The sequence below is a fragment of the Chrysemys picta genome, chromosome 8, assembly GCF_011386835.1.
Source record: "Chrysemys picta bellii isolate R12L10 chromosome 8, ASM1138683v2, whole genome shotgun sequence".
In the NCBI taxonomy this organism is placed as follows: domain Eukaryota; kingdom Metazoa; phylum Chordata; order Testudines; family Emydidae; genus Chrysemys; species Chrysemys picta.
In genome coordinates, this window is record NC_088798.1 from 73,549,761 (window position 1) to 73,573,203 (window position 23,443).

General features: G+C 49.9%; 2 protein-coding genes across 2 annotated transcripts; one reads left to right on the plus strand and one right to left on the minus strand.

Annotated features, from left to right (window-relative positions):
- Positions 1-154: 154 nt before the first annotated feature.
- On the minus strand, positions 155-16,676 carry IK (IK cytokine). The gene is made up of 20 exons (XM_005280848.3): positions 16,536-16,676; positions 15,046-15,112; positions 14,427-14,519; positions 13,900-13,959; positions 12,655-12,822; positions 12,456-12,570; positions 11,689-11,759; positions 11,533-11,579; positions 11,047-11,210; positions 10,773-10,881; positions 9,983-10,022; positions 9,207-9,432; positions 8,321-8,339; positions 7,517-7,595; positions 7,030-7,110; positions 6,649-6,706; positions 5,793-5,881; positions 5,416-5,524; positions 4,970-5,004; positions 155-514 (listed from the first exon to the last, which is right to left on the minus strand). The coding sequence occupies exons 1-20, from the start codon at positions 16,549-16,551 to the stop codon at positions 487-489; spliced, it is 1,674 nt and encodes a 557-aa protein (XP_005280905.1). The 5' UTR covers positions 16,552-16,676; the 3' UTR covers positions 155-486.
- A 93-nt stretch (positions 16,677-16,769) lies between these two features.
- Positions 16,770-23,426, plus strand: NDUFA2 (NADH:ubiquinone oxidoreductase subunit A2). The gene is made up of 3 exons (XM_005280847.4): positions 16,770-16,928; positions 20,754-20,860; positions 23,227-23,426. The coding sequence occupies exons 1-3, from the start codon at positions 16,822-16,824 to the stop codon at positions 23,316-23,318; spliced, it is 306 nt and encodes a 101-aa protein (XP_005280904.2). The 5' UTR covers positions 16,770-16,821; the 3' UTR covers positions 23,319-23,426.
- Positions 23,427-23,443: the final 17 nt, after the last annotated feature.

Here is a 23,443-nt window from a genome sequence, read left to right on the forward strand (position 1 = left end):
TTTTTGAAAGGGGTGATGTACAGTGATTGTCCACAGGAGAGAGAAAAGGGAAGCAGAAGCCTTTCAAACATCCCACAGGCAGCCCCCCCCCCCGCCCCCCACATTCTATCCATTCCAGCTGCAACCCAACAGGCCAAGGCCAAAGTGACACACACAGAGTTAGCGCAATTTTATTGCATCGACAAGGATTACAAATCACATGACACAGCAGCAGAGACTCTGGAAGAAGGGGCACAGTCTAGATGCACAGCCACCCGCAGTCCAGGGGCCCCAGGCTCCTCTAGACAGAGGAGAGCTCTCCCCCAAAGTGCATATGTACCGCCCCATGCCTCAAGCCCTGTTCTTTCCTGAGAGCAGAGAGCAAAGCAGCTTTGTGCCAGAGCCTGCGCCAGGAATCAGAGCTGCAGAATTTGAATAGAAACGAAGTGTCCAGATATCAAAGCCCCAAGGTCTCCAAGGATGAGAGACAGGAACTTAGCTGGGATGTCAGTACTTCGGTCTCTTCACCTCCACCCTGAAACCAGAGAAACATGAAACCAGCTGTCAGACAACAATCAGCATGTCAGTGCGGCCCTGGGGCTCTAATCTGAGGCTTCCCCTCAACCTGTTTCCTTACGGAGAATGAACACTACCCATGTATTCCCATAAGGTGCACCAGTCTCGGAGAGCTCCCCCTACGCCCAAGCACCTACTTCCAGAAGAATGGCCATACTGGGTCAGACCAAAGGTCCATCCATCCCAGTATCCTGTCTACTGACAGTGGTCAATGCCAGGTGCCCCAGAGGGAGTGAACCTAACAAGTAATGATCAAGTGATCTCTCTCCTGCCATCCATCTCCACCTTCTGACAAACAGAGGCTAGGGACACCATTCCTTACCCACCCTAGCTAATAGCCATTAATGGACTTAACCTCCATGAATTTATCTAGTTCTCTTTTAAACCCTGTTATAGTCCTAGCCTTCACAACCTCCTCAGGAAAGGAGTTCCACAGACTGACCGTGCACTGTGTGAAGAACTACTTCCTTTTATTTGTTTTAAATCTGCTGCCCACTAATTTAATTTGGTGGCCCCTAGTTCTTATATTATGGGAACAAGTAAATAACTTTTTCTTATTCACTTTCTCCACACCACTCATGATTTTATATACCTCTATCATATCCCGTCTTAGTCTCCTCTTTTCCAAGGTGAAAAGTCCTAGCCTCTTTAATCTCTCCTCATATGGCACCCGTTCCAAACCCCGAATCATTTTAGTTGCCCTTTTCTAAAACTTTTTCTAATGCCAGAATATCTTTTTTGAAATGAGGAGACCACACCTGTACCCAGTATTCAAGAGGTGGGCATACCATGGATTTATATAACGGCAATAAGATATTCTCCGTCTTATTCTCTATCCCTTTTTTAATGATTCTTAACATCCTGTTTGCTTTTTTGATTACCACTGCACACTGCGTGGGGACATCTTCAGAGAACTATCCACGATGACTCCAAGATCTCTTTCCTGATTAGTTGTAGCTAAATTAGCTCCCATCATATTGTATGTATAGTTGGGGTTATTTTTTCCAATGTGCATTACTTTACATTTATCCACATTAAATTTCATTTGCCATTTTGTTGCCCAATCACTTAGTTTTGTGAGATCATTTTGAAGTTCTTCACAGTCTGCTTTGGTCTTAACTATCTTGAGCAGTTTAGTATCATCTTTGCCACCTCACTGTTTACCCCTTTCTCCAGATCATTTATGAATTAGTTGAATAGGATTGGTCCTAGCACTGACCCTTGGGGAACACCACTAGTTACCCCTCTCCATTCTGAAAATTTACCATTTATTCCTACCCTTTGTTCCCTGTGTTTTAACCAGTTCTCAATCCATGAAAAGATCTTCCCTCTTATCCCATGACAACTTAATTTACGTAAGAGCCTTTGGTAAGGGATCTTGTCAAAGGCTTTCTGGAAATCTAAGTACACTATGTCCACTGGATCTCCCTTGTCCACATGTTTGTTGACCCCCTTCAAAGAACTCTTAATAGATTAGTAAGACATGATTTTCCTTTACAGAAACCATGTTGACTTTTGCCCAACAAGTTATTGTTCTTCTATGCGTCTGACAATTTTATTCTTTTGTTTCAACTAATTTGCGTGGTACTGACGTTAGACTTACTGGTCTGTAATTGCCGGGATCACCTTTACAGCCCTTTTTAAATATTGACGTTACATTAGCTATCTTTCAGTCACTGGGTACAGAAGTTGATTTAAAGGACAGGTTACAAACCATAGTTAATAGTTCCGCAATTTCACATTTGAGTTCTTTCAGAACTCTTGGGTAAATGCAGGGCCGGTGCAACCACTAGGTGGACTAGGCGGCTGCCTAAGGCGCCAAGTGGTTGGGGGCGCCAAAAAGTTGTGCCCCAAACATTTTTTTTAAACAGTGGAGCACAAGGCTGCCGCTGCTCTCAGCCTCCCGGCACCAGAGGGGCTGCCCGCGGCACGGCCAGTCCCTCCCCCCGGGGGAGCAGCCGGCGGCCGAGCAGGGAAGGGGAGGGTCTAGAGCTAGCAGCTGCGCCTTCTTCCCCACGCCATGGGCCGAGCCGGGCTCCCCGCCACCCCCGGGGCTCTCAGTGGCAGCGGCAGCAGGCTCAGGCACGGGGGGGCTGGCCGCCTGTGCCGCCGATGAGAGCTCTGTCGGTGGGGGAGGTCCCGCAGCGTGGGGAAGAAGGCGCAGCTGCGCTCTGTTCTTTGGGTGGAGAAACTGGGTGTCTACTCCGCCTGCAAGGTACCTAGCCTGGCTGCAGGGAGCCGCATGGGCCCGCGGAGTGCCGGGGGGTGGGCAGGTCCAGTCCCTGGCCTGGGGAATGGTGTATGTGGGAGCAACCTGGGCACCCCTCTCCCAGCCAGCGCCACCCCCTCCAACACCCACCGACCAGCTACCTTCTCCCCTGTGCACCCCCCGCCCCAACAACCCACCCTGTCCTGCCACTTTTGCCTCTGGGCAACCTCCACTCAGCAACACCCACCCCCGTCCCCCCGCTAGCCAGCCATGGTCACCTTCACCCTTGCATCAACCTCGGGACCCCCCGCCCCCCCACCTGCCACTCCTCCCTTGTGCAAACCCCTCCGTGCCACCTTCACCCCCTGCAACCACCCTGGGCACAGACACACTCCCACCTGCCAGCCCCTTGCAACAACCCCCTCCTGCCCACTTCTCCCTTGTGCCACTCCTTCCCTGCCACTGCACCCCCTGCAATGAGTCCCTTTTGCCTCTGTGCAATCTCTTCCCTGCCACTGCACCCCCACCACCTCTTGGCCACCTCCACCCCCTGCAACAATCCCATGCACCCCCCTCTCTGCCACCTTCACCCCCTGGAAGAGCCCCCATATGACCCCCCTCTTTGCAGCCCCCCCCCCCGTGCCCCCTGCACTTTCTGAACATTTGGGCCCCTGTGGGGAACTTGGCCGTAGGAAGGTGGGGGCTGGACATCGGGGGGGGGGGGGGGGGCGTGCAAGTTGGAAGTTTTGCTTAGGGCCCAAAATATCCTTGCACCGGCCCTGGGTAAATGCCATCTGGTCCCGGTGACTTGTTACTGTTAAATTTATCAATTAATTCCAAAACCTCCCCTAGTGACACTTCAATCTGTGACAATTCCTCAGATTTGTCACCTACAAAGGACAGCTCGGGTTTGGCAATCTCCCTAACATCCTCAGCCGTGAAGACTGAAGCAAAGAATTCATTTAGTTTTTCCGCAATGACTTTATCGTCTTTAAGTGCTCCTTTTGTATCTCGATCGTCCAGGGGGCCCACTGGTTGTTTAGCAGGCTTCCTGCTTCTGATGTACTTAAAAAACATTTTGTTATTACCTTTTGAGTTTTTGATTAGCTGTTCTTCAAACTCCTTTTTGGCATTTCTTATTAATTTTTTATACTTAATTTGGCAATGTTTATGCTCCTTTCTATTTACCTCACTAGGATCCGACTTCCACTGTTTAAAAGATGCCTTTTTATCTCTCACTGCTTTTACATGGTTGTTAAACCACGGTGGCTCTTTTTTTAGCTCTTTTACTGTGTTTTTTAATTTGGCAGGCATCCTGCCTTCCAAAGCAAGGCAGCACTACTGAAGAGACAGTGTGTGTCTTGCTTGGTTCTCAAAGGCAAATACAAGCCGGAGGACCGGAGCTTGCAATGCAGGGAATAGCAGTGTACTGAAGGGTGCTCTGGCTTTCATAAGTCCACATCAGAACCGTGAGCCTAAGCTGTCCTTCAGTTTAACCCTGCTGCAAACTTGAGCCCAAACACATCTTCTCTTTGGAGCTCCCCAAGGCTATGTGAAGAGTGGAGGGACTTAGCAGTACAGCCCCTAAGAGAGCCCTTCAAGCCAGGCTGGATCAGGCATTAGAGATCCATAGAAGGATCTGGGGAGATAACCTCTCCTCCATTTCTGATCCTGCTAGCTCAGAGCCTCTCAGATTCCTAGGCCAGCTCAGCATGCTTGTGCTCAGGGCATTTAAGAAGAACATACCTCTGGGGGTGGAGGAGACAGCCCAGCCCAGGAGAGTAACAATTGAAAGATGGGGTCTTGACCCACGTCCCAGAGGACGTGTCCATGATGGCAGCTTTCTCCTGTGGGCTGTGGGGGGTAAGCCGTCTGGGAAAGTCCTCGTGGAGGGGGAGTGAGCTGCAAGGGAGAATTGGGCTGGGAAGGGTTGGAGAGTTTAATGCTATCAATTGGAATGGGTTTCTTCAGTACACAGAGCCTAGCGCTGGGGAGAGGCCTGTGGGACACCGTAATAAAATAGCTGGCTCCCTGGTTGTTAGTCTCTCAGAGATGAAGACTGTGGGGATCGCAGAGCCTCAGCCCCTCCTCCATCCAGTCCTGCTGTCCCCTGTGCTGGGGACAAAGGCTGGCAAGGCCCCAGTGCGGGCGCTGCAGCACTCTCCAGCAGCGAAGTCACATTAATGAAGAGGAGATTCCACTCACCCGTCAGCCTCCAACTTCTTCCTTTTCTCAATGATCTGCAGAGAAAGCACAAAGACCCATGTTGCAACATGAGAGCAACACAAGCTGCCCAGAGACCTATGGCAGGGGGCTCTCCCTACCCACAGTGAAAGGTGAAGGCTCCATAGGGGAGGGAGCTGGTTTGCAGTTTCTTTGGCCTGGTAAGGGTGGAGCAAGAGCTAGGGCTTCCGAGCTGCAAGATCCGCTCAGGGACAATTCTGTTCAACCAAACCAATTTGTACTGGTGGGAAGAGGGAGTGGGTGAGGCCAGAGGAATGAAGTCAGGTCCCCACTCCTGGACAACACCGGAGACAGCTCAACCAACCCCAGAACCCAAGGGATCCTTCCTCTGGGTGCTAACTGTTCAAGTCCTAGACAAACAGCACCCCCAGCAGAGAAACCGCTCTGTCCTGCCCCCACACTCTCACCGCACTGATCTTCTTCCACTGCCGGTCCAGCTCGGCCTTGTCATTGGTCTCCTTGAAACGGCGTGTTTTACGGCCCTCTGACATCTTGATTCCATACTGGAAAGCCGCTCTGGGGTGAAGAGGTGAACAGAGGGGGGCTCAGGTATGGAGGACAACTCGGCAGGTGGCTGCAGACCAGCCAGGCTGCCTGTATTACTGGGCCAGATTAGGGTTTCATCTCCACTGGGCCAGGTAGGAATCTCCTGAGGGGTACTGCCAAGGGACCATCCTCCCCAAGGGACCTAGGCAGCAGCTGTGCCCCATCACCCACTCTGCTCTCTCCACCCTGGTGGGGTCCCTTCCTCCTCACCCAACTTCTGGGGGAGCACCAGACTTACTTGGGCAGAGCCTCTTTGTTGTTCATGTACTCGCTGTACTCCTCCTGCGTGTCAAAGTCCCAACGGCCCAGAGGCCCCTTCTTGTTACCCTGCAGCAGGAGAAAGGGGCTTAGGTGCTCATCAAAGGAAGCTGGCTGATCCTCCCCATGCAGATCGCAGGCCCAGGGGAGACGAACAGGCTTGGGGATCTTATTCCAAACCAAGCCAGGCTCAAGCAGAGAGCAGTCTGATCTCCCCCCCTTGGCAGGGACATATAGTTCTGGGAGCTCCTGGATACCATCTCTGAGAAGGTCATAGCTCCACATGGGAGATGCTTCCATGAGCGTGCCCAGAACTAGAGAGAGCTGGTACGAGATGCCAGTCACTGCATCCATGGGATTTTCCTCCCCCCAGCTCTCAGAGGCAGCAGAAAGGCAAGTCTTTAGATGGATTCTCTAATTTATCTTTGCTTGCTGGCTAGTCCCTGCTCACCCACCTCCTTTGAAACAGGAAGTCCTGAAGGCAGACAGGATGCAAGGGCCTGGCTCCAGTCTTGGCCAGTGAGCAAAGCTAAGAGGAGTGAAGAGCCAGGGAGCCAAGCAGCCACAATCCAACTAGAATCCCTCCCCCAGTCATTCATTGAGCACCAGATGGCAGGTAATTTTCACCCTCCTCTCCCCCATAGCAAACAGGCCAGAAAGATCCAGCTGCAGGGCAAAGAGAACAAGCACTTTCATCTATCTGAGAAACACAGTTATTTTGTGGAGCCAGGAGTCCATGTCCAGACCCACCCTGCACAGATTCTGTCCCATGGCTCCTTTGAGCCTCTGTTTTACACCAGCCTCATGAGCTGGCTTTAAAAGCGTCCTGGGAATACCTGATCCATTTTGCTGTAGTCCACCTCTTCATCACTGTCTACAGCCATGTCGTCCATGCTGAAAGGGGAAGGGGAGAGTCAGCTGGGGCACTGGCTGAGACCCTGCAGCACACACAGTTCAACCAAAGGTACTCAAGTACTCTCTGTTCTGGCAATGCAGGACTCTATGTACATCTGACTTTAGCTGGGCAGCTCCCTGGGCCAGATGACAGCATCTGCTCCCTCCAGCAAGCTGAGCGCTCACAGCCAGCCTGCAGGGCGCTCTCCAAGCAGGGCCAGGCAAGTGCCTCTCTGGGCTCCTCAGCTCTGACCAAACCCCCCAGCTGCCTGGGAAGCAGCTGCACAGTGACCCCCTGCCCCCAGTGAGCGGAGAGCCCTTACGTGGCAGGGTAGCACTCAGCGTAGCTGTTCGACATCCCAAAGAAATCGCCCAACTGCTTCTTATCTTCAGGCTTCTTTAATGTGTCACGTGTTAAAGAAAATCCAGCAAGGAGACAGTGTCTGACAGAAGCAGGGAAAGGGCATAGGAACTGGCTGCATAGGTGGAGCTAGTGTGGGGACTATGCAGGGCAAGGCACAGACCGGGTGGGCAATGGAGGAGGTTGAGATGGTCAGCGGAGCCCCTTCTCTGGTGGGATGCACCAGGCGATGGCTCAGGATTTGGACCCAACGTACCACAAGGGACACAGTATTCAGGTGGCTTTTCCCACCCAGCTCTCCTCTCCCAACAGCAAAGTGTGTGTGTGAGAGAGACCCCCTGCGGAAGGAGGGACATGTCGGGGGGAGAGGAGCCTTCCTGCAGCACAGATGCCCAGACACACCAGCAGGCTGCTAGCAAGAGAAGTTGATGTCTGAGCATAAAGGATATGATTCTGCTCCCTCCCAGCCAGCTGCTCCAGCGAACTTCTCATTGATGGATTTAATCAGCTCCTTGGCTGAGCCTGGCCCTGGGGGCAAGAGAAAAGCTGTTAGACTCCACTCTAACCAGGACACCAAGCTGGGGTACAGCTCCCCGTCTGCAACATACACAGGGCTGGCTGGAGACCTCTCATATGAGAGCAAGACATAACCCCCACATAGTCACCATGATCAAAGCCGCTTCTCAACAGCATCTGGGATAGGCACTGCCCCCTTCTGGTAGCTAATGGAATAAAGTGCATGACCCAAAGATCATCCACCAGGGACAGGGCCTGGGGACTAATGGGGATGAGGAGACCCACAAAGGAGGAAAGAAACCTGACCCAGAGTAAACAGCCTGTAGGGTAAAGGTCAGTCCAGGAAGGGCCTATCGAGTCCCTGGCCTTCCTGTTGAGACCTGCCAACTAGTGCCAGCGGGATGGGGCCCCTGTTCAACCAGGGGCTAAACTGAGACCCACCTGGCCAGCCATGACCCAGTGGGAATGAATTTCAGGCACTGGCAGCCCCAAATGAATGCACACCAGTGCCCTAGGGTGAATGGCTCTTTATCCCATTTCCAATCCCCCGGAGCCAGATGGGCCCCACTATTTTACAGCAACATTAGAGGCTTCAGGAGCTAAAGCAGAACCCTATTGGCCTGGACTGGCAGTGCCAGGAGCTCTGCTTGCCATGCAGCCAGTAGGATTAGGAGGTCTCTGCTGCAGGCTGGAATTCAGTCCCATCTGCCTCATGCCACACAAACACAGCAACTCACCTTTGTCAATATCCAGGGGCTGAAAAGGGAAGAAAAGAAGAGAATGTTACTATGGTGGGCCAGAAAACAACTGAAAATGACAGTGCTCCTGAACCCCGGGTCTGAGCGCCCAATCCTGCCTCCAAGCAGCACAAGGAATGCTGGTTTGAGCCTTCAGTGTGTGAGAAAAAAGCTCCTTCTGGTCCTGTTTTCCAAGGCAATTGCAGGAGGATAGAGGTGCCCAGCCTTCCCACCAATCAGCTGATCAGCAAGACTCTGCCCACCTCAGAGATCACTCTGGAGACATCGGAGGATGGTCACACCGAAGGGCAAAAAGCTACAGGTGCAGCAGCAGTAACATCCCTCTCCAATTAGCACTCCGATCCCACTGTGAGCTTGTAGGGCAGTAGATGACCCAGCCACATTCCTGCCCCAAAGAGCAGGCAACCTCCTCCTAGGTGCTGGGGCAATTCAAAACTGCAGGGTCTGATTCTGAACTCAGATCCACCGGGGCTGACCAGAGTGCAGTCAGTATGGATTTCCCACAGTGCATCACAGGTCAGAATACAAGCCACACACTACTATAACTCTGAAAGATCCTTACTACTGACCTGGAGCTAGCATCCCCCACCCCTCCCTCAGGAAGTCTCCATCACAGAACAGATTCTGGACAAGATGCTGGATCTGTTCGCGCGCGGCATAGGGAGATGGAGAGCAGGATACCCAGGGCTCCCTCTTCTCCTGGGAGGGTGTATTCTCATTGCAGCATGAGGAGCCAGCAGAAGATGCAGGTGTTGCTATGACTCTCCTATGCCATATCCCCATTTTGGAACAGAGAGGCGCAGTATAAAATCCCCTGTGCTTCGTGGTAACCCCAGCCCATTTGAGGGGACCTTCTTTAACTCACCTCGTCATCAGCTTTGGGTTTCTCAAAATAGCTGTGTCTCTTCTTCTCCTCTTCCCGTTCCCGCTCTCTCTCTCGCTCCCGTTCCCGCTCTCTCTCTCTCTCGCGCTCCCTCTCCCGGTCTCGCTCTCTCTCCCGGTCTCGCTCCCTCTCCCGGTACCTCTCTCGCTCCTTCTCCCGTGGCACCTTCGCCGCGGATGGCACATAGTCACCAATATCTTCAAAGATACTGCAGGTGAAATGGACATTACAATTACCACTGGTGTTGTGGAAAAGGCCAACAGATCAGCCCTTCAGAGCTGGAGGCTAATCAGTAACAAGCAGCATGAATCCAGAGAAGACTACAGCATCGGAGAAGTCCCAGGCAGCTGCATCCCTATGCTCATCTAGCACACATTTTTCTCCACTGAAAACAAGAGCTTTCTGCTCTGCAGTTCCTGCTATCTGCACTGGCCTCCCTTTGTGCCCCAGGGAGGTGCAGACGCTCCGGCCATTTCAAGTTTCAACCAAAAACATCCCCTCTTCCTTGTCTGGGCCTCTTCATCTCTCTCCCTAAAGGAAATGGGGGAGTGGGGGGAGGGGAGGGAATCTCCATTCTAAAGCCCGGTGTAAAGAAGTAATGGGCCAAACAGAGCCCCTAGGCTCCCCCTAATTCCCCAAACGAACCCAACAGCTACCTCCAGAAGCACCAGGCAACTTCCTGATTCCCAAATCCCCTAGTGTGAGCAATCAAGAGAAAGCCCAGAGGACAGTCCCTCATCCCAGAGGAGGTTACTTACTTCATATCAGCCTCAGGGGGTTTCTTCTCATCCAGCTTTCCTGCAGGCAGAAGGCAGCAGTCAGTTAAGTCAGCACACTTTTGTCCTGCGCTCTCTGCGTCCCGTGCCCTGCCCAACCAACTGAAATGCACACAAGAGGGGCTTGTGCAATCACCACAGAGCTTCTGAGCAGGGCTCCAAGATGCTCCCAGAGCCTCCCATACTAGCCTCCAGCAGGCCCCTGGCTATATATACTGTCCTTTGCAGGCAGAGCTGCCTCCAGACAGCTTTCCCTCCCCCTCCTGCATGGCTGGGGATGGGAAATAACCAGTTTCTCTTCAGCCTGAAAGGAGATGAAACCAAGAAAGGCACAGTGCAACCCCCATTTAGAGCCTGCACTTTTAGATTAGCCAGGATCTGCCAGGATCCATCACTTCATTCCTAAAAACCCTGTCCCCCCAAATCCATTCCATCATGGGCCACAGGAGCCCCACCTCCTGATTCCATCCCATAAGGCGATGGAAATCCAGCCCTGCTCAGATACACACAGCTCCCTTCACTCCTTTGTAATTTCACTAAGATCAAGCCCCAGTTTGTGGCTGACCAAAGCCCAGCCAATAACTTTTCTAGCTACGACGTTGCATCCCACCAGAGAAGGGGCTCCGCTGACCATCTCAGCCCCCTCCATTACCCACCCGGTCTGTGCCCTGCATATTCCCCACACTGGCTCTATCTGTGCAGCCAGTTCCTATGGCCCCTTCCTGCTTCTGTCAGACACTGTCTCCTTGATGTTTCCTCCCCTCAGGGCTACCTTTGTCCTTCTTCTTGAGCTTCTTGTTACGGGTCCCCTGCCTCAGGTAGGAGAGGATCTGAGTCAGCTTGCTGATGACAATGTCGTTTGTGGTCAGTGTGGTCTGTGCCTAGAAGAGAAAGCGCCGAGAGAAGGAATGATTCTCCAGAAAAAGAACCCCTGAGAATTGCAGCCCCTCCGTGAGGCAGGACTCTGAGCAGCTATGCTCCTGCTGAGCTAGAACCAGTGCTATCAGACAGTGCAGTAAGAAGACCAGGACGGCCTAGGCAGTTACCTCCATGGTGGGGCAGTCAGCTTTGCTCCGGATCAGGGTGGTTGGGATATCTGTGTCTGCATACTCGTCATCCAGATCGACTACGTAGGCCATCCGCCCCGGCAGGTACAGCTCATTCCGCTCATATGCCTTTGTCTTGAACAGTATGCGGTAGATGTTTCGACCTGGGGAAGAGAGGGAAGTGTAAAACAAAGTGGCTCAGGAGAAGAGGAAACCAAAATACCCAAACATCTATTGACTGCCAGAGCTAAACTATCCCTGCGCTCAGAGGCTCCAGAATCTGACTCTCAGCCTCTCTCCTGAGAGCCCCAACCGATCTGCCAGCTCCTCACCAATCCACGGAGTCCTCCACAACTCCCCAACCAATTTGCTAGGTTTCCTCTCCACCAAACCCAGGGCATGATCCTCAGCCATGCACCAAGCCCCTTCCTATTCTATGCACAACCAGCGTAACACACCCAAGTGGCCACATGGACACATTCATACCCAAACGAGTCTTGAATTCTATTTTATTTTCAGGATCTTCATCTTTTCTGAAAAGAAAACAAAGTATTAGAAGAATGGCCGTTTCCATTCCTGCTCCAGCCCCTGCGGAGCTGGCTGCACTGTGCTCAAAGGAGGGCTCAGCCTTCTCGCACTCACTTGGTTTCCTTCTGGGGTTTCTCCATCAGCTCCTCCTCTTCCTTCTCTTTGCTGGCAATCTCAGCACGCACCTGATCAGAACGACAAGACAGACGGAAAGGGAAAACGCTGTCAAAATGCTACCCCTGCTACAGCTGCTCATTTTAACCAGAAGAGAGGCATCCAGCCCTTTTCCCTGGGCTCCAACACCTTCAGTGGAACCGCCAGTGCTCTGTCCCAGCCTCGCGCAGGACAACTCCAACCAAGAAACTGGCTCAACGGGTGCAGAGCAGAACTTGACCATGCTATTTCCCTGTATGCTCCACTAGCTAGACTGGAGCAAGGGATCGCAAGAGAGAATTCCTGGGTTCTAGTCCTGGTTCAGCCACTGCATCATTATGTAGACTTGAGTAATTTGTGACTTGGTTTCTCCATGTAAACTGGGGATAACAGTTGATCCGCGGCAGGTGGTAGGCCCTGGGAGGGCGAGGGAGGTGCTGATTGGCAGAGCCCGCCAGCAGGCAAGAGATGCTGGGGTTCTGATAGGGGGGCTCCTCCTCTCCCCACCCCCACCCCCCACGCCCTCCTGCCCCTCACCCCCATTCGCCTCCTCATCCCACTTGCCTGCCTCCCCTCCCGTGGGGCCCCCCAAAGCAAGGGGCACGGGGTGTTTGCCCCAATTCGCCGTACCCAAGGGATGGCTCTGAGTGGAAGTCAATGGCTTAGCTCACAGAAAAGTACACTGCTACTCAGAAGGAAAACCCTATTGATGTATTATCTGCACTCACCTTCTGCAGCAGTGCAAAATCCAGACCCTTCACCAAGTGAGTGTGCTCCATGTCACCACCCAAGAACTTGGATTCCTGGATCAGCTGTCGCCTCTTCTCAGCCGCTGACTTATCCCTGTGCAATGAGAAGGGAGCATGTTACACAAGCTCTGCTGTGGGCTGGAGCTCCCTGACAATGCCTGGACACAGGCTAACTTACGCTTCTGCAGTGGGTCCCACTGCCCTGTAGTTGGCAGTCGTGCTAATAAGCTCCGTTTCCTCGTAATCTTTGTTGACTCCGTCTCTTCTCTCCTTGGCTCGATCCCTGTATTTCTCAGCCAGCTCCCTCTCTCGTTCAATCTCCTGCTGCCGCAGCTTTGCATAATAGCTGGGGGCAGAGAAAGGGAGAAACGTTTGAGCTACTGGATTAAAATACTGACCAGGCAACACCACCAGTCTGTTCCCATTCCCACAGCACTGCCCTGCGTAGGCCACTGCCTCCACTCCACCTCCGCTTCAATTCTCAGCCATGCTTTTAGCTGCTCTGCCTCAGCTGGCACAGCTCCCTTCTCCATGGTCCCCTAAAGTCCCAACTCTCCAGACTCCAGCATGTAGAAAATACTGCTGCCTTCCTTCAGCCATTAGCCCCATCCTCAGACACCTCCAGGGGCTCCCCATACATTTGAAGATGTATGATTTAAAAAACCCTTAATGGACTTGCTGCAGACTCTCTTAGACCTTGTCTCTCTCTACTGCCCTTCTCACTCCTTCTGCTCATCTGGCACTGGCCTCATCTGTCCCTTTCCAGAATCTCTTCACTGTAGGTGCAATAGTTTTCTCCTCAGCAGCAACACTTGTCCAGGACAGTCTTCCTGTAATTCTCACCTCCAACAGTCCTATGTCCTCACATCTCAGTGGAAGACAAAACAACTTTTCTTCCTTACTTACCACTCTTCATATTTTTACCTCTACAGCATTTGGGGACACAGTTTGTATGGAAAATGGTAAACAAATATTATAAACATTATAATATCAAGATATTGCTGAGGAACAGAGTAGCTTTAACAGTGAAGAACCCACTCTGCACAGTCAAACGGTGTAAATGCACCATAATGAGTTCAATACTTGAAAGAAAATGCTGAATGGGGCGAATACCCCCATATTGTCCTAACTCACACCCACAGAGGGCAGCCATGTCAGGTGCTCTCCCCTAACATCCTCCTAGGGGCAAGCTAAGCAATCTGTGGCACCATCCTACTGCTCCCCTGGTGCAATCACTTTGTTGGTTGTGAAAAGTGACAACCTCCCTATCAGAGTGCTTCTAACATCATTTGGTTCCTTTGCCATTAGTCCAGAGCCCACTGATATTCCAGGTCACTTAGGATCCCTTTCTGCATTCTAAACAAAGGGCAGCAGCTGGCTGACAGGTGAAGATGGCTTCTGCTACAGCACATTCCCCATTTACCTCTTCTTCTTCCTCCTGCGAGCAGCTGGATCTTCATCTTCATTGTACTCCCGGGGCATCCTGGAGAGAACGGAAAAACCACAGTCATCACAAACAGCAGACACCCACAAAACAGGAACTGGAGGGACTAGAGGCGACAGTCACACAGAGACCTGGGCTTGAGAGGTCTAACACTTAGATGTCCAAAGCTAGGTATATGTGCAGCAGGGTAGTTAGATTTCTGCCCGACAGGACACCTAACTCAGTTGTACCAACAGGCAGGGAGAAAGTGAAAGGGCTCAACATGAGAACCAAAGACAAACGTTGGGGTTCCCATGCATGTTTTAACAAGTCTATTGCATCCATGCTCTCATTCATGATGTTCCTGATTTTACTAGTTCCCCCCAATGCATATACAACATACAGAGCAAGTTAGTCAGTCAGTACTGGAGTGCAGGGAAGAGAGAGTAAGATGTATAATAACTGATTGAGACAGATGAGTTCACATTCGGTCAAAGAGCAGTAAAAGATTAATGAAATCTACTTACTCATGATGGCGAGATTTGGAGGGGGGCGCGGATGTTGGCGCAGCCCGCGGGGTCATAAGAAGCTTTCGGAAGTCTTCATTGGTCAGCTTGGACCTAGGAGGCGGAAGAATCATGTTTCGTTGTAACAATAATAATGAGACCATCACACACTCCTGCTGAGAGCAGTTTTGTCTTTATTTTTCCCTGCATGTGCTTGGCCACATTGTGACATTGCAGCCTGCACTGGATTGCCCCTATTCACCTGAATTTCACAATGTTCAAACTGGAAATAAGATGCACATTTTTAAACAGTGAGAATAACTTACCCAGGGATATGGTATGTTCTCCATCACTTAGAGTTTTAAATCAAGATTAGATGTCTTTCTAAAAGATATGCCCTAGTTCAGCTACAAGTGATTGGGCTTGGGCAAACTGGAGAAATCTATTATCTGCACTATGCAGCACATCACACTAGATGAGCATAATGGCCCCTTTCTGGCCTTGAGATCTATTAACTGGTGCCAAGAGATTGACTGCAGCACAGAAACAGTATCCAAATCCTTCCTCCCCAGAGTACACCATATTGTGTCCACTACCTTTCCATTTGAAGGAAACAGAGAGCAAAAGCTTTTATACTCACTGATTGAAGGAGTGGGAATCATCCACCTCATGGCCATCTGGGGCCAGAGGGTTGGAGAACGGTTCACCTTGGAGAAGGAAAAAGAGAGCTGGTTAGAGCCTATCAATCTGTACACTGTGCTGCCAAGCCCAAACCTATACCAGCCCCTGCATCTTAGACGACAGACGACTCAAAATCAGATTTCAGTGAGCAGCGAACAGAAAATTAGATTTCACACACACACCCCTCCCAATAAAATAAGCTTATGCCACATACCTGTGTGACAGCTGCTCCCTTCACAGAGCACATCAATACACAACTGACATTTTTAGCCTAGTCATCTGATGAAGTGTGTTATAGCCCAGGAAAGCTTATGCCCAAATAAATATGTTAATCTCTAGGGTGCCATAAGGACTCCTTGTTGTTTTTGCTGATACAGACTAACAGCTACCCCTCTGAAACCTTAGCCTAGTCAGTTACTGAACAGTGCTCCGTTATGACCCTTTGATCCTTATAACCTGGCATCAGTTTAAGAGGAGTCGGAATACTAATGCTCTGGAATCACTCTCAGTCACTTTGAGGTGGGAAGGCACTTTTATACAGGAATGTTATTTGTCGTTAGCGGTCTCACAGATGGTTACATTAGAGAATTCAGAACTACAAAAGGAGCATCCCTCATTGATAAATAGCATCATCTCTCACAAGGCAATGGAGAGAAGTTATGTTAAACAACAAAGTCCCAAAGGCCCACTGAAAGAGTAAAATTCTTGGGTTATGGGGAAAATACCCAGGATATTGACTTTTACCCAGCACCTAAAAAAACACCAAAGGAAAGCCAGCCCTATTTTGGAGTGAAGATTCTGTGATCCTCCAGCTAGCCCCAACAGGAAATAAACGCAGGAGAAGCATTTGCCATTGTCTATCATCTCCTTAACTGTGAGAGTATGTCTATAATAAAGCCGCTACAGCAGCACTGTACGACGCTGCAGCTGTGCCGCTGTAGGGTAGACGCTTCCTACATGGATGGAAGGGGTATCTCCATTGACATTGTGGCTACACTAGGGGTTAGATCCACCTAATGGTTGTGCTCAGGATGCAAAATTTTTCACAGCCCTAAGCACTGTAGATAGGTCGATCCCATTTTTAAGAATAATGTTTAATCCTGGGGAATACCTCATCGCTGGGCCCTGCAAGCACTACGGGAAGTGGGGAAGAGCTGTTTCAGTGCCTACCCAATGCAAACACCCTGTAGCATCCGGACATTGACCCCTCAACACACACACGCTCGCCCCAGGTGGGCGCTCACAGGCGGCTCCACCACCGGCCCGGCAGCACCACGAGTAGCTAGTTTTGAACAGCCTCTGAGTGACTTCCCTGCCGGGGCGAGAGCTCCGGGGCCGCGCTGGGGCAGGGAGGGGACCCTGCACTCCATAGACCGGCGGGGGCCGCCCCAAGAGGGGAGAGCGGAGCCTGACAGTACCCCTCCCCCGGCTCTTGGGCCCAACACTCACTGTCTCGCTCCGGCATCTTCCCCGCACAACCGACGCCACCACAGAACCAACCGAGACCCTCTACTTCCCACAATGCCCTGCGCGCGATCTATCCACAATGCCCCGCGCAGGGAGCAGAGCGGAACGGAACTGAAGCCCCGCCCCCAGTCTGCCCGCACAGCCGCCTACGGATTGGCTGATGAGGTTCGAAGCGTGTTTTGATTGGGCTGAGTCCTGTATTATGCTTCGGGCCTCCCCTTCCTGCCGGCTATGGGATTGGCTAGGAAGGGGGTAGTACACTGGGAAGATGGCGGCGGCAGCGGCTGTGCGGAGTATCGGGAGCGGTCTGGGCCGGAGCCTCAAGGAGCTTCGGATCCACCTGTGTCAGCGGTCGCCAGGCAGCCAGGGCACCAGGTGCGGGCACCTCGGGAGGGCTGGGCGGGGGCCGAGATCCTTGGACAGGCAGCAGCGCCTCCCTCCCGATGGGACACTGGGGATCTCCTAGTTACCGTCACCATCGTCCTCGCGTCGGTATAGTGTGAAAAACGGCTCTTTGTCTTAATTTGCTGAGCATGCTTAGTAACGTCTGCTGAAGCCATTGCCCTTCACCCTGCCCTTACTTGGCCTCAGATTCTGCGGAGTGCTTTTTACAGGGGCAAATTGGAGGACGGGTGAGCAGAGGGTGAAAACTGACTGGTCGGGAGGTTCAAGCAGTTGGACGCAGGGGTAAGATAAGGGCTGAAGGGCAAAATGGGGGAGGGAGCAGGGCAGAGGGGGTAACAGTTACTGGACTGAGACAACAAGTGTTTACAAAAATGGGGAGGGGGGCAGAGGGCCTTTTTCACTTCCCCTCCCACAGGACAGTACATCTCAGCATAGGCTTCCCAGGGCTGGGTTCTTAAAGGCACAGGCATCCCAATGTCCAGCCATAGCAGCTCCTAACCTATTGAGGTGCTGCAGGAGATTTGGTTTAGCGAAATACTTTACATATATCCCCCCAGAAACAAGAATCCATTATCAGTGTATCTGATTGCATAAAATCTCATAGCAATTCACAAATTTGTCTTATCTGCTGCTGGGATTCCCTGAATTACTCTTAGTGCTTCATCATTTACCTTTGTTATTGTGTAGATGCAGGTCATTGAGCTATTTAATTTATATTTTAATAATACTCATTGAAAATATGTATAAGTAATTGCTAGTAGTTTTAGCAACGACATCTGTGTTTCAGTCTCCCTGGACACTCAATGACAGACTTAAAAGTGGCTATTCCCCCAACAAAAAAAACCCTTCAAAAATAGACTTAAATGAGAAACTGCAGAGTTGGAATTAATTTGCAAACTTGCCACCATCAAATTAGGCCTCAATAAAGACTGGGGTGGCTGGGTTACTACAAAAAGTTATTTTCCCTCTGATACTCACACCTTCTTGTCAACTGTTGGGAATAGCCCACATCCACCCTGATTGAATTGGCCTCGTTAGCACAGACCCCCTACTTGGTAAGGCAACTCCCATCTTTTCATGTGCTGCATATTTATACCTGCCTACTGTATTTTTCAATCCATGCATCTGATGAAGTCGGTTATAGCCCATGAAAGCTTATGCTCAAATAAATTTGTTAGTCTCTAAGGAGCCACAAGGACTCCTCTGTCTGTATCAGCAAAAACAACAACACGGCTACTCCTCTGAACCTGTGTTTCTAGTATTGCACTTGCTATGTTTTGCTAGCACAGTAAATGAAGCTGCAAAACAAATGATGTTTAAATGACCTCCTTTAATTAAGAGGTAATTAATACATATGTACACCAGGCAGGGTCGTTTGGAAGCCGAAGACTTTATGCTTCCATCCCACATCACTGTAAAGTTTTAGCAAATTGGGACAAGTCAGAAAGTAAGGACAACCTTACTTATCAGTAACTGCTATTGGTTAGAATTTGCTATCCCTGTTCCAGTAGCAGATTGTCAGATAGCAGTTTAATATCAGTAACTACTACTGGTAGCAAATTAAGACTGATAGCAGTTTTTCACACTACACTGGCAGGGAGCAGGACCCCAGTGTGCCTGGTGCTGCACTGCCCCCTCAAAGAGATGGGTCCCTGCCCCACGGATCTTATAGTCATAAACCAGGAGACACCAGGCGGATCGAGACAGACAGGGGAGCACATGGCAGCAGGGAGACAATGGGCAGCCACACGTCCAGTGAGATGTCTGGAACCACCCTGAAAACCGGGACCTGATCGTCCTTGATCAGCTGCAGTTGGGTTCTCCCTACATGACCATATTTCCCAAAGGGAAAACGGGACGCTGCATGGGGCTAGCCCGAGGGCTTCTGCCTTCCTGCATGGGGTTGGCCCAAGCCCTGCCCCTCTTCCCCGCATGAGGCTGGCCTGAAATGCTTGCTCGAGCCCTGTCTGCCTCTCACCTGAGCCCTGCCTCCCCCACTCTGCGGGCCTGGCATCCCTGCTCACCCTCCTCGGCTCTCCGCTTTGATAAAATGTGCATTTGTCCCTTCTGCTCTTTCCAACTTGATCAGCTGGCAAGAGCAAATGGGACAAATGTCCACTTTTGCCAGAAAAGTTGGGACGGCTGGAACAGGGCTTAAAAAAGGGACTGTCCTGTCCAAAACTGGACGTATGGTCACCCCACACCGATACCCTGACAGGGAAGGTAATTGAGATGGTGAGGGTGGCAAAGACTGATTGGGCAGTATTTGTAATCTACAGGTTTCCTCTCGACCTTCAGTCTGCCTCAGTCTCGGCATTGCACAGAAACTCCCCATGGTGGTAAATCACTTCTTCCTGCCAATAATCAGACAGGACCCTAAATATGACTATATCAGACCAAGTGAGTGTTCTGGCCACTCCACAATCTCTCTTCTGGAGTGGCTAGTACTGGAGATTGCAGAGTGAGACGCAGGTACCCCAAAGCAGGCAGTTATGGAACAACCTGGCCATGGGGCAGTTTCCTCCTCCGAGGGCATTGCTGGTGAGTTGCAGTATAGTCACTGTGGGGATGACACAAGTTGAGTTTTTACATTTGACTTGTAATAGTACAGTTGTTCAGCTTTCCCAAAGGCTGGCTGAGTGAGCCAGAGTGGATTTCATATCTCAAATAAACTAATAGTGATTACTTGCTACTGCAAAGCATCACTTGATTGGATTTTACTGGAGAGATGGTTCTGGGCTGTGTGCAATTTGGACAGCACCCCTATGAATTGTGGGGGTGATGCATGCATAGATCAGGGGCCGGGGGTTGAGCTCTCACTCCCTAGACTTATTGACTCCTGCGTGTATTGTAAGGCCTATTTTTCTAGGCTTGTCCTTGGGGTAGGGATTATATCTTGGGAGCTGTTTATTGACTCTCACTAGCTCAGCTAAGTGAGAGTAACTAGATTTTTTTTTCCTGTTATTAATGTGCCTAAAGCCTATAAACCTCCAAGACTCCTAATAACTGCAATAATAATGGCATGCTCACTTAGGACAGGGAGGGTGATGTCATGGAGTTGGGTCTTGGTGTTAATGTAGGTGAGAGGCCTGTCTAGGTACCCTGGGTGGACACAGTGTCCTGTAGGTGCTCTGATAGCAATATGGGTCAGTGGTTAAAAGATGCTCCTGGACCGCATGGACTGATGTGTTGGTAAATGTTTTAATCTCAGCGAAAGGCTGTGTTGTTTTGAGTCTCCCCTTTCACAGCTTCCACCCTGCAAGAGGGAGGTAGGTACAAATTGCTTCTCTGAGCAATTTCCACACCTTCCTGCTTGAGTCCCACTGTATATGCCAGAGAGAATTCTCCAGGCACTGTTATGATAGGGGACTGTTCACTCAGGCTGAGCTCAAAGGGCAATACTGTTTGTGGCTTGATTCAAGCATAAAGTAGAATGGGGATCCTGTGTAAGAACACTACTAGTATTACTGTTGTTTTTTTGACATGTCCTGTTTCTCTGTAACGCTTGTCCTACGCTTCACATAGCCCTGGTGAGATCCACAGGACTGCTGAGCTGTGCAAGAGGGAGCAGAGCTGGGGTGAAATTGGTGTACAGACAAGATGTTCATTACTGTACCCTTCTGTAGACTGTGGTCCTCTCTACTGCCTGCTTCCAGAGGCTGTGGATGCTTTGGAAGGGCCAGGTGCATATAACACTTCTGAGACCCCAGTAGAGAAAACTACTTATTTCTCTTTAGTTTGACGTAATTGTACTTGGAAATGACACAGAGCTTTAATTAACTCTGTTTTTGACAGAGACTTCATTGAACAGCACTACGTGACTCTGAAGAAGGCAAACCTGGATTTCCCCATCCTGATTCGGGAGTGCTCTGATATGCAGCCTAAGCTCTGGGCTCGATACGGTGAGTTGGGAAGGAGCCCTGGTCAATGTCATTAGCTCCGAGTTTGACAAGAACACTGGGGTCTGTATCAAACTAGAAATTCAGCAATAAACTGCTCACAATCCAGGAAAGAGAAGTGCAAATTACACATCAAGGAGGAGTTTCCATATGTGGAGAGATGAGGCTAGGACCTGCTTGGTTTGGGAAAGGGCAAAAAAAAAGAGGCACTGTACAAAATAAAGGCTAAAAACTGCCTAATGTCTGAGTCTGAACTTGTTAGGAAATTCAGAAATCGGGGTACTTGCAGCGGTGCTCTGCCCTACCAGTTCAGCTGCTTAAACAGTGATTCTGAATGGTGTGTGTATGTGTCTATGCATCTGCACAGTGGGGCTAAGTGAACTTTGTGGTGTGAATCTTTAAAGGGATAGTCAATTTGAAAATTAGAAGTCCGCTTAAAACTTTGTACCTACTGTTGTTACCCCATCTAAAATTCCTGTAACAAAGCTGGATATTTTTTGCTAGGTTTCTATTTTTTTCCCCAGTTTTACTTGTTTGTATAATCGGTTTCATTGTTTCCCTAGTCTATAGTAATTATCCCTAGCTAGACAGACCCTTATAAACACCAAGCGAACAGGAAAAACTTTCCACTTCTTAAAGGAATGTTCTAAAAAGCATTCAGGACATACTGTCTAAACAGGGCTCTATCAGAAAATAAGTTTAAAAAAAATGAGTAAATAAAATTGTGTGACCCTCTTAACACTAGAATGCTTTGTCTGATGCAGAAGTGTCTCTGTGAAGCCTTAAATGAAATGGTAGCCTGTGAAATGAACAGATTTTTCCTTTTAAAAAAAAGTGTTTAAATGAGTAAAATGTGCTGCACACTCACAATAGACAGACTTCTCCCCGTGTAGCTAAACTGGAAGAGTGGTCTGTCGCTTTAAATGCACAGAGTTGTTACGCAGACACAAACATGCTTGACTGCAGGCTGAATGCTTGCAACAGAAAATTCTTGCCTTGGGCTCACGCTATGGGCAGGAACCTGAACTCCGAAACCCAGCAAAGCGGGGAGAGTCTCCAAGCCCAGTCTCCAGCCTGAGTAAGAACTTCCTTGCTGCTATTTTTAGCCCTGTGGTGCAAACTTGAATCAGATGAGCCAGGCTTTGAGACTAGCTGCCACAGGGTTTTGGATTTTGCTGTGTAGCTGTCCCCTTTGTAGCTATATTTGTAAAAAGCTAGTGAGGCTCACAACTACTTTCAAGCTAAAACTGACCCACTGAGGATTAGCCATGAACTCTGGTTGGAATTTAAAAAAAAATAATTTAGTGGTGGAATCAGAAGCAGACTTATTCTCTTACTAAACCATGAGAATGGGGGGATTCTGAAGACTACCACAGGAAATGTTGCTTTTCTGATTTGCAACATTTAGTTAGTGTGCAGAACTCTGTTATGATGGAGGCTCCTTGAGAACCGAGAAGAAGAGCTGCAGTGCCAAATGGCAGTCAGTGCAGTAACCAATCTTTTCAAACAGCTTTTCCCCAAGCCTTAGTCAGGACTCTGAGATGAACAGGCTGCAGCTAAAAATGAAAACACAAGTCTGCTCTGCCTTCAATACAAGTGTCCCTCACACCTTGGGGTAGTAGGCTGTCTCTTCCTTGCTTCTGGGGGCTAGCCAGTGAGACAATCTGCATAGCCATTCGTGGGGGTGGGGCTGACTTACAAGGAAAGTGGGCTAAACATGCAGAGTTCAGATGAGCAAAAACTAGAAGGGAGGGGAAAAAAATCTGCAAATGTTTGAGTATGAACACCAAGGAGGAAGAGGAGGGTTATAACTAAGAAACAGAAAGGGGAACACTTAAGCCGAGTCTGGGGAAGGCTCTTTACAGAGAGGTTATGGGATAATCTAAAGGAAAGAGAGGAAGCCCCGTGCTATAGAACACTCGAGTTGGGTATCTGACCGGTCTAAAAATAACTGGTCAAATATTTTAGAGCCCTAATTTGTTAGAACAGTAACAAAAGAATAAGACTATGGTCTGCAATAGGCTTTGCCTTAGCCACTTATGCCTAACTACAAAAAACAATGTACTTAACTGAGTTATTTTAACTCAGATAAATGCAAAACACAATGAAATTAAGTTTAAAAAATGAAGGAATGGCTCCATCATGCAGTCACAAAAGTCAGCCGTCACCTACATCAGGTATTCCTGTTAGAATATTTGACCATGGTCAAATAATAAGGGGTCAGTTGATCAGCTTGTCAAAACCTACACTTATGAGACTGGCCAAGGCACTAGGGAATAAATCCAGCACTGCCTCTCCTGGGGGAAGGGAACAAGGTGTCCTCTTCATCTAACTTTCTCTCTCTCTCTCTCTCTCCCTCCCCCACCCAGAGTTCGGCAGAGAGAGTTGCGTGCCACTGAATAATCTCAATGTGGATCAAGTGGCCAAGGCCCTGGAGAACGTTGTTCACAGCAAAACATGAAGACAAAGAGAACTGAACCTGCATGTGCTGGAGGCCTTGCCTTAATGGGTTTAATGGAGAAGCTGTAATTGTAACTTATTAATCGCATATAAAAGCATGTCTGACAAAGTGCTTTGAGAGTCTGT

Bases quoted from the DNA above. Each gene is read 5' to 3' on its own strand.
- IK (XM_005280848.3), bottom strand. The intron at 14,520-15,045 runs GTGAGTATAAAA...TCCGCCTCCTAG, and splicing joins GATTCCCACTCCTTCAATCA to GTCCAAGCTGACCAATGAAG. The intron at 5,525-5,792 runs GTAAGTCTGGTG...TCTTCACCCCAG, and splicing joins AACAAAGAGGCTCTGCCCAA to AGCGGCTTTCCAGTATGGAA.
- NDUFA2 (XM_005280847.4), top strand. From the start codon at position 16,822: ATGGCGGCGGCAGCGGCTGTGCGGAGTATCGGGAGCGGTCTGGGCCGG. The intron at 16,929-20,753 runs GTGCGGGCACCT...TGTTTTTGACAG, and splicing joins CCAGGCAGCCAGGGCACCAG to AGACTTCATTGAACAGCACT. The intron at 20,861-23,226 runs GTGAGTTGGGAA...TCCCCCACCCAG, and splicing joins TAAGCTCTGGGCTCGATACG to AGTTCGGCAGAGAGAGTTGC.